The sequence below is a fragment of the Mobula birostris genome, chromosome 26 (genome assembly GCF_030028105.1).
Source record: "Mobula birostris isolate sMobBir1 chromosome 26, sMobBir1.hap1, whole genome shotgun sequence".
Taxonomy (NCBI): Eukaryota; Metazoa; Chordata; class Chondrichthyes; order Myliobatiformes; family Myliobatidae; genus Mobula; species Mobula birostris.
The window spans coordinates 51,038,048-51,054,590 of NC_092395.1; the positions used below are offsets into that span (position 1 = coordinate 51,038,048).

At 44.6% G+C, this 16,543-nt stretch overlaps 1 protein-coding gene across 4 annotated transcripts in view; it reads left to right on the plus strand.

Annotated features, from left to right (window-relative positions):
* The window catches only part of rfx2 (regulatory factor X, 2 (influences HLA class II expression)), a 221,387-nt gene that overhangs the window by 199,057 nt on the left and 5,787 nt on the right, over positions 1-16,543 (plus strand). For all 4 annotated transcript variants that reach the window (XM_072244689.1, XM_072244688.1, XM_072244691.1 and 1 more), the window contains one exon: positions 8,391-8,544. In XM_072244689.1, the coding sequence (XP_072100790.1) occupies positions 8,391-8,544 (154 nt within the window). The remainder of the gene's footprint in view (positions 1-8,390; positions 8,545-16,543) is intronic.

A 16,543-nucleotide genomic window follows, 5' to 3' on the forward strand; every position in this document is an offset into this window, starting at 1 on the left:
GCCTCTTGAGGTAGTCCATTGTGGATTTTGAGGTGTGTTTAGGTTCATTATCCTGTTGTAGAAGCCATCCTCTTTTCATCTTCAGCTTTTTTACAGACGGTGTGATGTTTGCTTCCATAATTTGCTGGTATTTAATCAAATTCATTCTTCCCTCTACCAGTGAAATGTCCTCCGTGCCACCGGCTGCAACACAAGCCCACCCCCGTGCTTAACAGTTGGAAAGGTATTCTTTTCATGAAGTTCTGCACCCTTTTTTCTCCAAACATACCTTTGCTCATTGCCACCAAAAAGTTCTATTTTAACTTCATCAGTCCACAGGACTTGCTTCCAAAATGCATCAGGCTTGTTTAGATGTTCCTTTGCAAACTTCTGACGCTGATTCTTGTAGTGAGGACGCAGGAAAGGTTTTCTTCTGATGATTCTTCCATGAAGGTCATGTTTGTGCAGGTGTCGCTGCACAGTAGAACAGTGCACCACCACTCTGGAGTCTGCTAAATCCTCCTGAAGGTCTTTTGCAGTCAAACGGGGGTTTTGATTTGCCTTTCTAGCAATCCTATGAGCAGTTCTCTCAGAAAGTTTTCTTGGTCTTCCAGACCTCAACTTGACCTCCACCGTTCCCGTTAACTGCCATTTCTTAATTACCTTACGAATTGGGGAAATGGCTAATTGAAAACGCTTTGCTATCTTCTTATAGACTTCTCCTGCTTTGTGGGCATCATTTATTTTAATTTTCAGAGTGCTAGGCAGCTGCTTAGAGGAACCCATGGCTGCTGATTGTTGGGACAAAGATTGAGGAGTCAGGGTATTTATAAAGCTTTGAAATTTGCATCACCTGGCCTTTCCTAATGATGACTGTGAACAAGCCATAGCCCTAACAAGCTAATGAAGGTCTGAGACCTTGGTAAAAGTTATCTGAGAGCTCAAATCTCTTGGGGTGCCCAAACTTTTGCATGGTGCTCCTTTCCTTTTTTTCACTCTAGAATTGTACAAAACAAAAATAATACACTAATCTTGCTTAAAGTGTTGAAAAGAATGTTTCATCTTTAACTTCACTACTTTTGGAGATCAGTTCATCTTCTACTCAACTATTCACAGTAACAGAAATTTTGACCGGGTTGCTCAAACTTCTGCATACCACTGTATATTTGTCTTCAGCAAGGCATTTGATAAGGTACCCCATGCAAGGCCTATTGAGAACATAAGGAGGCATGTGATCCAAGGGGACCTTGCTTTGTGGAGCCAGAACTGGCTTGCTCACAGAAGGCAAAGAGTGGTTGTAGACAAGTCATATTCTGCATGGAGGTTGGTGACCAGTGGTGTGCCTCAGGGATCTGTTTTGGGACCCCTTCTCTTCATGATTTTCATAAGTGACCTGGATGAGGAAGTGGAGGGATGGGTTAGTAAATTTGTTGATGCCACAAAGGTTGGGGGTGTTGTGAATAGTGCGGAGGGCTGTCAGAGGTTACAGCGGGACATCGACAGGATGCAAAACTGGGCTGAGAAGTGAGAGATGGAGTTCAACCCAGACAAGCGTAAGGTGGTTCATTTTGGTTGGTCAAGTATGATGGCAGAATATAGTAAGACTTTTGGCATTGTGGAGGATCAGAGGGATCTTGGGGTCCATGTCCATTGGTCACTCAAAGCTGCTACGCAGGTTGACTCTGTGGTTAAGAAGGCATACGGTGCATTGGCCTTCCATCAACTAGGATTGAGTTCAAGAGCTGAGAGGTAATGCTACAGCTATGTCGGACACGGTCAGACCCCACTTGGAGTACTGCGCTCGGTTCTGGCCACCTCACTATAGGAAGGATGTGGAAACTATAGAAAGGGTGCAGAGGAGATTTACAAGGATGTTGCCTGGATTCGGGAGCATGCCTTATGAGAATAGGTTGCGTGAACTTGGCCTTTTCTCCTTGGTGCGACCGAGGATGAGAGGTGACCTGATAGTGGTGTATGTAATATGATGAGAAGCATTGATCATGTGGATAGTCAGAGGCTTTTTCCTAGGGTTGAAATGGCTAACACGAGAGGGCACAGTTTGAAGGTGCTTGGAAGCAGATACAGAGGAGATGTCAGGGGCAAGTTCTTTTACACAGAGGGCGGTGAGTGCGTGGAATGGGCTGCCAGTGACTGCAGTGGAAGCGGATATGATAGGGTTTTTTAAGAGATTCCTGGACAGGTATATAGTGCTTAGAAAAATAGAGGGCTATGGGTAACCCTAGGTAATTTCTAAAGTAAGTACATGTTCAGCACAGCATCATGGGCCGAAGGGCCTGTATTGTGCTGTAGGTTTTCTATGTTTCTCTGTTTCAAATATCATTGGGGCAGGTTTGCTGGGGGCTGTAGGGAGGGTTTAAAGTAATTTGTCAGGGAGATGGGAACCAAAGTGATAAGGTCTGAGTGTGGGGCAATTGGTATACAAGTAGGAGCAATGTAGTGAAACTGTGACAAAAGACAGGCAGATGATAGGACAAAATTGAACAGGGCTGAAGGTGATATGTTAGAATGTACACAGTTTACTGAATAAGGTAGATGATCATGTAGTGCGGGGGTCAGAAATGAGTGACGTTGCTATTACTAAGGAGAATAAGTTTGGGAAGCTGGAAGGTCTGAAGGTAGACAAATCACTTGGACCAGATAGACTGCACTCTGAGATTTGTGAAGGAGGCAGCTGAGGATATTGTGGTGGGATTAATAATACTCTTTCAAGAATCACTAGATTCTGGAATGGTTCCTGAGGACTGGAAAATTGCAATTGTCACTCCACTCCTTAAGAAGGGAGGGAGTTAGAAGAAAGGAAATTATAGACCAGTTAGCCTGTCTCAGTGGTTGCGGAGATGTTGGAGTACATTATTAAGGATGATGTTTTGAAGTATTTGGACGTGTATGATAGAATAGGCCAAAGTCAGCAATGTTTCCTTAATCTGTTGGAATTCTTTCAGGAAATAACAGGCTGGATAATGAAGAAGTCACTGGATGTTGTTTACTTGAATTTTCAGAAGCCTTTGACAAACTGCCACACATGAGGCTGCTTATCAAGATAAGAGGCCATGGTATTACAGGAAGGATACGAGCATTGATAGAAGATTGGCTGACTGGCAGGAGGCAGAGATTGGGAATGAAGGGTGCCTTTTTTGGTTGGCTGGTGGTGTTCTGTAGGAGTCGGAATTGGGACTGCTTCTTTTCACAGAATATGTCAGTGATTTGGCTGATGGAATTGATGGCTTTGTGGACAGGTTTGCAGACAATATAAAGGTAGGTTGAGGGGCAGATAGTGTTGAAGAAGCGCAGAGTCTGCAGAAAGACAGACGTATTGAGAGAATTGGCAAATGGAATATACTGTTGGGAAGTGTATGGTCATGCACTTTGGTAGGGGGAGTAAAGGTGCAGACTATTTCCTAAATGGGAAGAAAATTCAAAAATCAGAGGTGCAAAAGTTCTTGGGAGCCTTCATGCACGATTCACAGAAGGTAAACTTGCAGACAACAGGAATTCTGCAGATGCTGGAAATTCAAGCAACACACATAAAAGTTGCTGGTGAACGCAGCGGGCCAGGCAGCATCTCTAGGAAGAGGTAGAGTCGACGTTTCAGGCCGAGACCCTTCGTCAGGACTAACTGAAGGAAGAGTGAGTAAGGGATTTGAAAGTTGGAGGGGGAGGGGGAGATCCAAAATGATAGGAGAAGACAGGAGGGGGAGGGATGGAGCCAAGAGCTGGACAGGTGATTGGCAAAAGGGATACGAGAGGATCATGGGACAGGAGGTCCGGGAAGAAAGACAAAGGGGGGGGACCCAGAGGATGGGTAAGGGGTATATTCAGAGGGAGAAAAAGGAGAGTGAGAGAAAGAATGTATAAAAATAAGTAACAGATGGGGTACGAGGGGGAGGTGGGGCCTTAGCGGAAGTTAGAGAAGTCGATGTTCATGCCATCAGGTTGGAGGCTACCCAGACGGAATATAAGGTGTTGTTCCTCCAACCTGAGTGTGGCTTCATCTTTACAGTAGAGGAGGCCGTGGATAGACATGTCAGAATGGGAATGGGATGTGGAATTAAAATGTGTGGCCACTGGGAGATCCTGCTTTCTCTGGCGGACAGAGCGTAGGTGTTCAGCAAAGCGGTCTCCCAGTCTGCGTCGGGTCTCGCCAATATATAAAAGGCCACATCGGGAGCACCGGACGCAGTATATCACCCCAGCCGACTCACAAGTGAAGTGTCGCCTCACCTGGAAGGACTGTTTGGGGCCCTGAATGGTGGTAAGGGAGGAAGTGTAAAGGCATGTGTAGCACTTGTTCCGCTTACACGGATAACTTGCAGGTTGTGTCGGTGGTGAGGAAGGCAGATTTTGAGAGGACTAGAATATAAAAGCAAGGATGTAATGTTGAGGCTTTATAAGGCATTGGTCAGGCAGATGATAGGACAAAATTGAAAAGGGTGATGAATACAGGACTGTTTTGGGCCCCTTATCTAAGAAAAGATGGTATTGGAAAAGGTCCAGAGGAGATTCATGAGGATGTTTCCGAGGATGAAAGGGTTAATGTATGAGGAATGTGTGATGACTGGGCCTGTACTCGCTGGAGTTATGAAGTTTGTGGGGGGAATCTCATTGAAACCTATCAAATATTGAAAGGCCTAGATAGAGCAAATGCGGACAGGATGTTTTCTATCGTGAGGGAGTCTAGAGGTAGAGGACAGTGAAACTGGAATTCATTGCCACAGATGCTTTAACGAGGAGGTGGTTAAGGAGGGTGTTAAAGGTTATGGGGAGAAGGCAAGAGAATGGGGTTGAGGGGGATAATAATTAGTCATGATGGAGTGGCAGAGTAGACTCAGGCCAAATGGCCTAATTCTGCTTCTATGTCTTATGGTCTTATATTGTTAGCTAGGATATAACACAATAGCTGTTGACATGCTAGGGAATACTGGGGAACAGAGGAATTTTGGTATCCCTGAAGATGCACGGCAGACAGATCAGGTGGTTAAGAAGGCGTACATGGTGCCTGCCTTCAGTACCAAGAGCATAGTGTAATGGGACCACAAAACATAAGGCCACAGCTGGAGGACCATGTGCTGTTCTGGTCACCAAATGGTGGATACAGAGCAGATTCCCTAGGATGTTGTCTGGGATGGAGTGGTTCAGTTAGGAGGAGAGAATATAGGAGGAGTTATGTTCCTTGCACTGGAGAAAGTTGATGGAAGATGTAGAAAGTTATAATATTTGGAAACTTTTCCCCATGGTGTCCATAAGCAGGGGACATAAGGTGAAGGGGTCTAAGGTTGAGAAGAAATATGAGGAAGATTTTATTTTCAGACAGAATGTGGCTGAAATCTGGAACACACTGTCTGAGAGATTGGTGTAGGCATTGGACATAGTAATATTTGTAATATTCAGACAAGCCTTTGACTTGGTTTAGTACAGAAGTCCACAGGTCAAGTACTGGAAAATAGAGTTAGTTTTGCATGATGGACAGCGTGGGCCATAGGTCCTGTTTTCTTGCATTGTTGCACTATGACAGGTAAAGCCATAAACACTCTGCATTGAAAAGAATGTGATTCTTCAGATTTGAATTCCGTAGAGATGGAACAGAAGGCGGGCCTGGCTCCAAAGGACATGTTCAGTCACTTCGGTGCAGCATTTTAATACAGAAACATAGAAAACCTACAGCACAATACAGGCCCTTTGGCCCACAGTGTTGTGCCGAACATGTCCTTACCTTAGAAATTACTAGGCTTGCCCATAGCCCTCTGTTTACTAAGCTCCATGTACATATCTAAAAGTCTCTTAAAAGACCCTATCGTATCCACCTCCACCACCGTTGCTGGCAGCCCATTCCATGCACTCACCACTCTCTGAGTAAAAAACTTACCCCTGACATTTCCTCTGTACCTACTCCCCAGCTCCTTAAACCTGTGTCCTCTTGTGGCAACCGTTTCAGCCCTGGGAAAAAGCCTCTGATTATCCACACGATCAATGCCTCTCATCATCTTATACACCTCTATCAGGTCACCTCTCATCCTCCATCGCTCCAAGGAGAAAAGGCCGAGTTCACTCAACCTAACCATTAGGCATACTCCCCAATCCAGGCCACGTCCTTGTAAATCTCCTCTGCACCCTTTCTATGGCTTCCACATCCTTCCTGTAGTGAGGCGACCAGAACTGAGCACAGTTACTCCAGGTGTGGTCTGACCAAGTGTGGTCCTATATAGCTGCAACATTACCTGTTGGCCCCTAAATTCAATTCCACAATCGATGAAGGTCAATCCACCGTATGCCTTCTTAACCACAGAGTCAACCTGCGCAGCTGCTTTGAGTGTCCTATGGACTCTGACTCAAAAATCCCTCTGATCATACACACTGCCAGGAGTCTTATCATTAATACTATATTCTGCCATCATATTTGACCTACCAAAATGAACCACTTCACACTTATCAGGGTTGAACTCCATCTGCCACTTCTCAGCCCAGTTTTGCATCCTATCATTGCCCTACTGTAATTTCTGACAGCCCTCCACACTATCCACAACATCTCCAACCTTTGTGTCATCAGCAAACTTACTAACCCATCCCTCCACTTCCTCATCCAGGTCATTTATAAAAATCACAAAGAGTAGGGGTCCCAGTGCAGATCCCTGAGGCACACCACTGGTCACCGGCCTCCATGCAGAATATAACCCGTCTACAACCACACTTTGCATTCTGTGGGCAAGCCAGTTCTGAATCCACAAAGCAATGTGCCCTTGGATCCCATGCCTCCTTACTTTCTCAATAAGCCTTGCATGGGGTACCTTATCAAATACCTTGCTGAAATCCATATACACTACATCTACGGCTTTACCTTCATCAATGTGTTTAGTCACATCCTCAAAAAAATTCGATCAGGCTCGTAAGGCATGACCTGTCCTTGACAAAGCATGCTGATTACTCCTAATCATACCTCTCCAAATGTTCATAAATCCTGCTTCTCAGGATCTTCTCCAACAACTTACCAACCACTGAGGTAAGACTCACTGGTCTATAATTTCCTGGGCTATCTCTACTCCCTTTCTTGAATAAAGGAACAACATCCGCAACCCTCCAATCCTCCAGAACCTCTCCCGTCCCCATTGATGATGCAAAGATCATCGCCAGAGGCTCAGCAATCTCCTTCCTCACGTCCCACAGTAGCCTGGGGTACATCTCATCTGGTCCCGGCGACTTATTCAACTTGATGCTTTCCAAAAGCTCCAGCACATCCTCTTTCTTAATATCTACATGCTCAAGCTTTTCATTCTCTACAATCACCAAGATCCTTTTCCATAGTGAATACTGAGGTAAAGTATTCATTAAGTACCTCTGCTATTTCCTCTGGTTCTATACACACTTTCCCACTGTCACACTTGATAGGTCCTATTCTTTCACATTTTATCCTCTTGCTCTTCACATACTTGTAGAATGCCTTAGGGTATTCCTTAATCCTGTCCGCCAAGGCCTTCTCCTGGCTCTCCTAATTTCCTTCTTAAGCTCCTTCCTGTTAGCCTTATAATCTTCTAGAGCTCTAACATTACCTAGCTCTCTCAACCTTTTGTAAGCTTTTCTTTTCTTCTTGACTATATTTATTACAGCCTTTGTACACCATGGTTCCTGTACCCTACCATAACTTCCCTGTCTCATTGGAACCCCCCACAAATATCCCCTGAATATTTGCCACATTTCTTCTGTACTTTTCCCTGAGAACATCTGTTTCCAATTTAAGCCTCCAATTTCCTGCCTGATAGCCTCATAATTCCCCTTACTCCAATTAAATGCTTTTCTAACTTGTGTGTTCCTATCTCTCTCCAATGCTATTGTAAAGGAGATAGAATTATGATCAACTAAGAAAATGCAGAATCCAGTTATGTGGCTGTCACACTGAAAATACATGGTGCTCTAGGCGGTTACAGCTGGATCACTATTTCTCTATACATTGAGATTCCAGGGAGACAGTGAAAGCTGGCTGGAGCTGAGAAGGAAAGCTAGGTTAATTTTTCAACATCGAATGAAGTTGGGTGAAGGTTAGCATTGGTGTTAGTGACTCAAAATAGGAACAGTTAGTTTTTAACATTATCTCCATAATTCGGGGCAGGGTTGGAAGTTTGCAGAGGGGCAAGAATGTGAGTGATGTGTGAGGAGGAACACTGGAAAGACTGGGGTTGTGGAGAGGGATTGTGGCAGGGCAATGCAAAGGGAGAGTGGGGTATGCTGGGGGGGGCAAGACATAGCATCAAAGTGATTGTGCTATTGGCATTTGCATGAAACTGCAATGACAGCCATATGCATTTTCTGTTCAGCTTAATGTCCCATTTGAAAACTGTTTGGTAAATATATCTGTATAGATAAAATCTGCCCTAAGTTGTCTTGTAACATTTGTATTTCAGTTCCATGGTTATACGTGACCTGACCTTACGTAGTGCCGCCAGCTTTGGCTCCTTCCATCTGATCCGGCTGCTGTATGATGAGTACATGTTTTACCTGGTGGAGCATCGTGTGGCACTGGCAACAGGCGAGACTCCGATAGCTGTGATGGGCGAGGTATGTCATGAACCATAGGATCACAGAATCATTAAGGTAGCACAGTGGCAAAGCATTAGTGCTGCTGCCTCAGTTCTAAGGAACTGGATTCAATCCTTACCTGAAGACCTGTCTGTGTGGAGTTCTTCCTGATACTACCTGGGTTTTCCCAGGTTCTCCATTATCCTCCCACATCCTAAAAATATGCTGCTAGATTCATTTTTTCACTGTAACTCTTAGTGAATGTAAATGGCAATCAGTTGGTGGGTATATGAGAGAGATAATAAGGTGCAGAGTTACTGGGAATAAGGAAGAGGTGGGACTGATGGGATTTCTCCAATAGGAGTCAATAAAAAATCAATGGGCTGAAGGGTGTGTTGTGTGAGCCATGTGGATCAATAGCAGGATGGGTCACTCAGTCTCTCGATCCAGTCCCGTCAATCAGTCAGTATGTATTGATCTAATTGTAACCTCAACCCTGGGGGGCGTGAGTTACAGGGTGAGGTTGGTCAGATTAGGTCTTTAATGCTTGGGGCATAGGAGAATGGGGGGCAACTTTATAGAAGTTTTTAAATTATGAGAGGCATAGGTGGTTGGTAAGTCTTTTCCCCAGTGTAGGGGAGTCCAAAACTTAGGAGCATAGATTTAGGGCAAGAGGGGAAAGATTAGAAAAAGACTTAAGGGACAGTGTTTTCATGCAGAGCTAGTGAGTGCATAGAATGAGCTGCCAGAGGAAGTAGTTGAGGCAGGTACGATAGTATTATTTCAGAAGCTGTTAGCTAGGTACAAGGAGAGGTGGGACTAAAGGATATGGATCAAAAGTGGGAAATTGGGACTAGCTGGGTGGGTACCGTTATCAGCATGAGCCATTTGACCATAATAGCAGAATTTAGGCCATTTGGCCCATCGAGTCTGCTCCATCTTTCAATCATGGCTGATCCTTTTTTCCCCCTCCTCAGCCCCACTCCCGGCCTTCTCTCCATAACCTTTGATGCTGTGTCTAATCAAGAACCTATCAAGCTCTGCTTTAAATACACCCAACGACCTGGCCTCCACAGCTGCCTGTGGTAACAAGTTCCACAAATTCATCACCCTCTGGCTAAAGAAAATTTTCTCTGTCTGTTTTAAATGGACGCCCCTTTATCCAGAGGCTGTGCCCTCTTGTCCTGGACTCCCCCACCATGGGAAACATCCTTTCCACATCTACTCTGTCTAGGCCTTTCAACATCCGAAAGGTTTTAATGAGATCTCCCCCCTCATCTTTCTAAATTCCAGCAAGTACAGACTCAGAGCCATCAAACATTCCTCGTATGATAACCCTTTCATTCCTGGAATCATCCTTGTGAACCTCCTCTGAACCCTCTCCAATGCCTGCACATCTTTTCTTAGGTAAAAAGCCCAAAACACTTCACAATACTCAAGGTGAGGCCTCAGCAGTGCCTTATAAAGCCTCAGTATCTCATCCCTGCTCTTATATTCTAGACCTCTTGAAATGAATAGTAACATTGCAATTGCCTTTCTCACCACCAACTCAACCTGCAAGTTAACCTTTAGTGTGTTCTGCACAAGTACTCCCAAGTCCCCTTGTATCTCAGATTTTTGAACTTTCTCCTCGTTTAGAAAATAGTCTTCACATTTGTTTCTTCGGCCAAAGTATGTGACCATACATTTTCCAACATTGTACTTCAGTAAGACCTTTGACAAGGTCCCACATGGGAGGTTAGTTAGGAAAATTCAGTCGCTAGGTATACATGGAGAGGTGGTAAATTGGATTAGACATTGGCTCAATGGAAGAAGCCAAAGAGTGGTAGTAGAGAATTGCTTCTCTGAGTGGAGGCCTGTGACTAGTGGTGTGCCACAGGGATCAGTGCTGGGTCCATTGTTATTTGTCGTCTCTATCAATGATCTGGATGATACGTGGTAAATTGGATCAGCAAATTTGCTGATGATACAAAGATTGGAGGTGTAGTAGACAGTGAGGAAGGTTTTCAGAGCCTGCAGAGGGACTTGGACCAGCTGGAAAATGGCAGATGGAGCTTAATACAAACAAGTGTGAGGTATTGCACGTTGGAAGGACAAACCAAGGTAGAACATACAGGGTTAATGGTAAGGCACTGAGAAGTGCAGTAGAACAGAGGGATTTGGGAATACAGATACAAAATTCCCTAAAAGTGGCGTCACAGGTAGATAGGGTCGTAAAGAGAGCTTTTGGTACATTGGCCTTTATTAATCAAAGTATTGAGTATAAGAGCTGGAATGTTATGATGAGGTTGTATAAGGCATTGGTGAGGCCGAATCTGGAGTATTGTGTTCAGTTTTGGTCACCAAATTACAGGAAGGATATAAATAAGGTTGAAAGAGTGCAGAGAAGGTTTACAAGGATGTTGCCAGGACTTGAGAAACTCAGTTACAGAGAAAGGTTGAATAGGTTAGGACTTTATTCCCTGGAGCGTAGAAGAATGAGGGGAGATTTGATAGAGGTATATAAAATTATGATGGGTATAGATAGAGTGAATGCAAGCAGGCTTTTTCCACTGAGGCAAGGGGAGAAAGAAACCAGAGGACATGGGTTAAGGGTGAGGGGGGAAAAGTTTAAAGGGAACATTAGGGAGGGGTTCTTTACACAGAGAGTGGTGGGAGTATGGAATGAGCTGCCAGCTGAGGTGGTAAATGCGGGTTCTTTTTTAACATTTAAGAATAAATTGGACAGATACATGGATGGGAGGTGTATGGAGGGATATGGTCAATGTGCAGGTCAGTGGGACTAGGCAGAAAATGGTTCGGCACAGCCAAGAAGGGCCAAAAGGCCTGTTTCTGTGCAGTAGTTTTCTATGGTTTCTATTAATCACTTTTTTGCCCATTCTCCCAATCTGTCTAAGTCCTTCTGCATCCTACCTGCTTCCTCAACACTACCTGCCCCTCCACCAATCTTCGTGTCATCTGCAAACTTGGCAACAAAGCCATCTATTCTATCATGTAAATCATTTATATACAGCATAAAAAGAAGTGGTCCCAACACTGACCCCTGCGGAACACCACTACTCACTGGCAGCCAACCAGCAAAGGGTTCTTTTATTCCCACTCACTGCCTCTTACCCATCAGCCAATGCTCTAACCATGTTAGTAACTTTCCTGTAATACCATGAGCTTTTAACTTGGTAAACAGCCTTATGTGTGGCACCTTGCCAAAGGCCTTCTGAAAGTCCAAATACACAACATCCACTGTATCACCCTTATCTATCCTACTTGTAATCTCTTCAAAGAATTCCATCAGGTTCATCAGGGCAAGATTTTCCCTTATGGAAACATGCTTCCCAATCCTCTATCTTCCCACTGACTTTTGCTTTGTTGTTTTTCTTTTGCTTTTACATTAGCTTCGACTTCCCTTGTCAGCCATGGTTGTACTGTTTTGTTATTTGAGTATTTCTTTGTTTTTGGAATACATTTATCTTGTACTTTCCTCATTTTTTCCAGAAGCTCAAGCCATTGCTGCTCTACTGTCATCCCTGCCAGCATTTCCTTCTATCTCATTCCAACATTGCTGTACATTTCTATGTTCTATATTCTTATTTTCTTTGGTGCACTCCTCCCTCCTATCACTGTAATTTCCTTTACTCTACTGAAATACTGCGACAACAGACTTTACTTTCTCCCTATCAAATTTCAAGTTGAACTCAATCATATTGTGATCTCTGACTCCTAAGGGTTTCCTTACCTTAAGCTCCCTAATCACCGCTGGTTCATTACATAACACCCAATCCACTATAGCTGATCCACTAGTAGATTCAATGACAAACTGCTCTAAAAAGCCATCTCAAGGCATTCAACAAATTCATTCTCTTGAGATCCATTACCACCTGATTTTCCCAATCTACCTGCATGTTAAAATCTATGACTATCATAACATGCCTTTTCAGTAATCTGTGGTCCACATCCCAGCTACTGTTTGGAGGTCTGTATATAACCGCCATCAATGTTCTTTTACCCTTGCAGTTTCTTAACTCAACCCACAAGGATCCAACATCTTCCAATCCTATGTCACATCTTTCTATTGTTTTGATGCCATTTTTTACAACAGGGTCACGTCATTCCCTCTGCCTACCTTCCCATCCCTCCAATACAACATGTAACCTTGGACATTTAGCTCCCAACTACAACTATCCTTCAGCCACAAATCAGTAATGGCCAGATCATAACTGACAATCTGTAAAACAAGATTATCCATCTTTTTTGTTATACTCTGTGCATTGAGATTTAACACTGTATTTGATACTGTTTTTGATTCTGCATCCCTAATGTACTGATACTGCCAGCTGCAATTTTGTCCTGTCATTTGCCTGCCCTTCCTGACAGTCAGTGTGCATGCTATCTTTGGTTTTTTTACCATCCATTCTGTACCGAGTCCCTTTACTCTAGTTCCCACCCCTCTGCCAAATTAGTTTAAACCCAACCCAAGAACCCCAACAAACCTGCCCACAAGAACATTGGCCCCCCTCAGGTTCAGGTGCAACCTGTCACTTTTGAACAGGTCCTACCTCCCCCAGAAGAGATCCTAATGGTCCAAGAACCTGAAGCCTCCAAAATCACGCATTTCTCTGCCAAATCACCCTGTTTTTACACTCACTGGCATGTGGCACAGGCAGCAATCCAGAAATTACTACCCTGGAGGCCCTGCTTCTCAGTTTTCTACCTAGCTCTCTAAATTCTCTCTTCAGGACCTCTTTGCTATTCCTTACTATGTCATTAGTACCAACATGTACCAAGACATCTGGCTTCTCTCCCTCCCCCTCCAAAATGCTGTGATGCAATCCAAGACCTCCCTGACCCTGACACTTGGGAGGCAGCATACCATCCAAGTGTCCCGCTCAGGTCTGAAGAATGTCCTGCCTGTCCTCTATCACTACCGCTCCCCTATTCTCCCTCTTTCTCTTCTGCACCATGGACCCATAATCAGTGCCAGTAACCTGATTTCCATGGCATTCCCCTGGGAGATCACCCCCACAACAGTATCCAAGATGGTATACTTATTATTGAGGAGAATGACCACAGGGGTGCTCTGAGCTAATTACCTAGTCACCTTCCCATTCTTTATCCTGACAGTCGCCTTCTGCAACTTCGGGCTGATTACTTCCCTGTAATTCCAATCGATGATCTTCTTACTCTCCTGTGCAAGACCGCTCTAGATCCCTAACATGGTCTTCAAGGAGCTGCAGCTGGATACACTTTGCACAGGTGTAGTTCCAGAGTGTCCCAGGACTCCAACATCCAGAATGAAGAACACACATGGAAAATCCTGGCAATCCTGGACAATGTTTCTCACCCTCTGCCACCTTGGCTGAACAGAGGAGCACTTTAGTAATAGACTAAGACAACTGCACTGCTCCAAAGAGCGCTAGATGAGGTCATTCTTACCCTCGGCCATTAGGCTCTGTAATGAGTCAACCTATAGCTGGGGAAGTGATAACACCCTCCTGTTAGACTGTTTGTGGTAACTTATTTTTCTATTTCTCTTCTAATATTTATATCTGTGCACTTGTAATGCTGCAGTGACACTGTAATTGCCTTTGGGAATAATAAAGTATCTATCTTAAACTATACTAAGTACCTCCGACACAGTAAGAAAAATGGGAAACTTAACAGAAACTTACCTGGACAAATCACCCAGAGCCAATGCTTCTTCCGAGCCTGACACTCCTACTCTCACCACTGGCCTACCCCCAACGGCTGCTCCGCTGGGTAAGCTGCACACTTATTTACTCCTCTCTGAGCTGCTGCCGCTGCTGATTGGGCCGCAGAATGACACCAAACACCTGTGAAGCTCTCCGTTTAAATGAGCACTTTCAACCTGTGAGTAACCTCCTCACTGTGTGCTGCTCCTGCCAGTGATAGGGCTGCCGGAATGACAGTGTGTATCCGCGCTGTATTGCTATGACTCTGCATTCCCACCTGTCCCAGTCACCTTTCATACCCCCGCTTATCAACAATCTAGCTGTGAAAATTAGAAAAGCTCTAGATGCTGGAAATCTGAAACAAAAACAGAATGCTGGAAAATCTCAGCGTGTAAGATGGCAGCTGTAGGAAGATGTCAGCTGATGTTCTAGATTGTGACCCTTTATCAGAACTGGGGAACAGAGGGAATAAGGTAGTCTTCAGTTACAGTAAAGGAAGGGATGGGCAGAACAGAAATGTGTAGACCAAGTTCCACTTTGTTTTGTATTGCTAATAGCAGGTGTGAGGGACATGCCCAGTGGTCCAATCCACTGGCAGGAAGGAGGAAAACAGAGGCCAAATGAAGACCAACTCTGATGTCCCATTCTGATACTGATATGGTTGCCTGATTTTGGAGATTTCATTATAAATGCCTACAGATTGCAGCATGCCTAGAGAGAGAGAGTGAGATGTTTTTCCTCAGGCCTGCATTTTGCCTCAATGTAACAGTGCAGGAGACCACAGACTGGTAAGTCAGAGTGGAGTAAGGTGGAGAGTTAAAGTGTCAGCAACGGGAAGGATAGATCTTACATTGTGAGCGGTAGGACAAAGCAATCTGAGAATACAGATCCATAATTCCTTGAAAGTGCCACCACAGTTAGTTAAGATCATAAAGAAAGCTTTATGAAGCACATTGGGCTTGAGTAGAAGCTTGTTATGTTGAAATTGTATATGAGTTGGTGAGGTCAAATTTGAATATTGCATACAATTCTGGTCACCTACCTGATTGAAAGAGAACAGAGAGAATTTATAAGACCATTGTGGGGTTTGAGTTACAGGGAAAGGTGGAATAGGTTAGGAATTTATTCCCTGAGACATACAAAACTGAGGGGAAATTTGATAGTGGTCTACAAAATTTTGAGGGATATAGATCGGGTAAATACAAGCAGGCTTTTTCCCCTGAGGCTGAGTGAAACTGCAACTAGAGGTCATGGGTTTAAGGTGGAAGTTGAAATGTTTAAGAGAAACGTCAGAAGGAACTTCTTCACTCAGAGGGTGGTGCAAGTGTGGATCGAGCCGCCAGCGGGTTCGATATCAACACGAGGGAAATTTGGATAGGTACATGAATGAGAGGGATATGGAGGGCTATGACGGGTACAGATCGATGGGACTAGGCAGTGTGTCGAGGAGACCACACTGTGAAAAGGCTACTTCACCTAGAGGCAGCGTTCAAGTGTATAGATGGTGGGAAGGGCAGACATGACAAGGGACTTATAAAGGGGACAGAATGATCCTTCTGAAATTTTGAAAATGGAGTTGAGGTGAATGTGTCTGATGGTGGAATTTTGTTGGAGATGTAGCAGAGAATGATCTTTTAAATGTGTTATGAAGGGCGAGGCCCCGGGAACCCACTCCCTTTTCAGTATTTTGGAAGGATCCCTCTGCACCCTTTATGACTCCCTGGTGACCTCTGTCCTTCCCACCATCTGAATACCTGAACACTACTTGCAGGTGAAGCAGTCATTCATTTGCACTGTCCAGGAAGAGAGAAGGTAAGAGCAGGGTTGTGGAAATAGATAAAATGCAAGCTAATGCTCTGTCTTCCATCTCCGAGCCTACTTCTTTGGGAAGGACTCTCCACCCCGCACTGATGACTCCTTCTGCTGTCTTCAACCCTCCTCCTCTTCCTGGACACGTTGCCCTGGTCTTCTGCCCACTCTAGACCTTTTCATTGCCAACTGCCAATGGGACATCAACCGTCTCGACTTCAACACTCCTCTCTCCAATTCCATTCTCAACCCTTCCGAACGTTCTGCCCTCCACACTAATCCTAACCTCGCCTTTAAGCCCGTAGGTAAAGGGAATGCTGTAGTACTCTGGCAGACTGACCCTACCTTGCTGAGGCCCAGTGACAACTCTCAGATACCTCCTCTTACTTACCCCGAATGGGATCCCACCAGGGAGCACCCGGCCATTGTCTCCCACACCATCACTGACCTTATTAGCTCTGGGGATCTCCCATCCACTGCTATCAACCTCATAGTTCCCACACCCTGCACCTATTGTTTCTACCTCCTACCCAAGATCCACA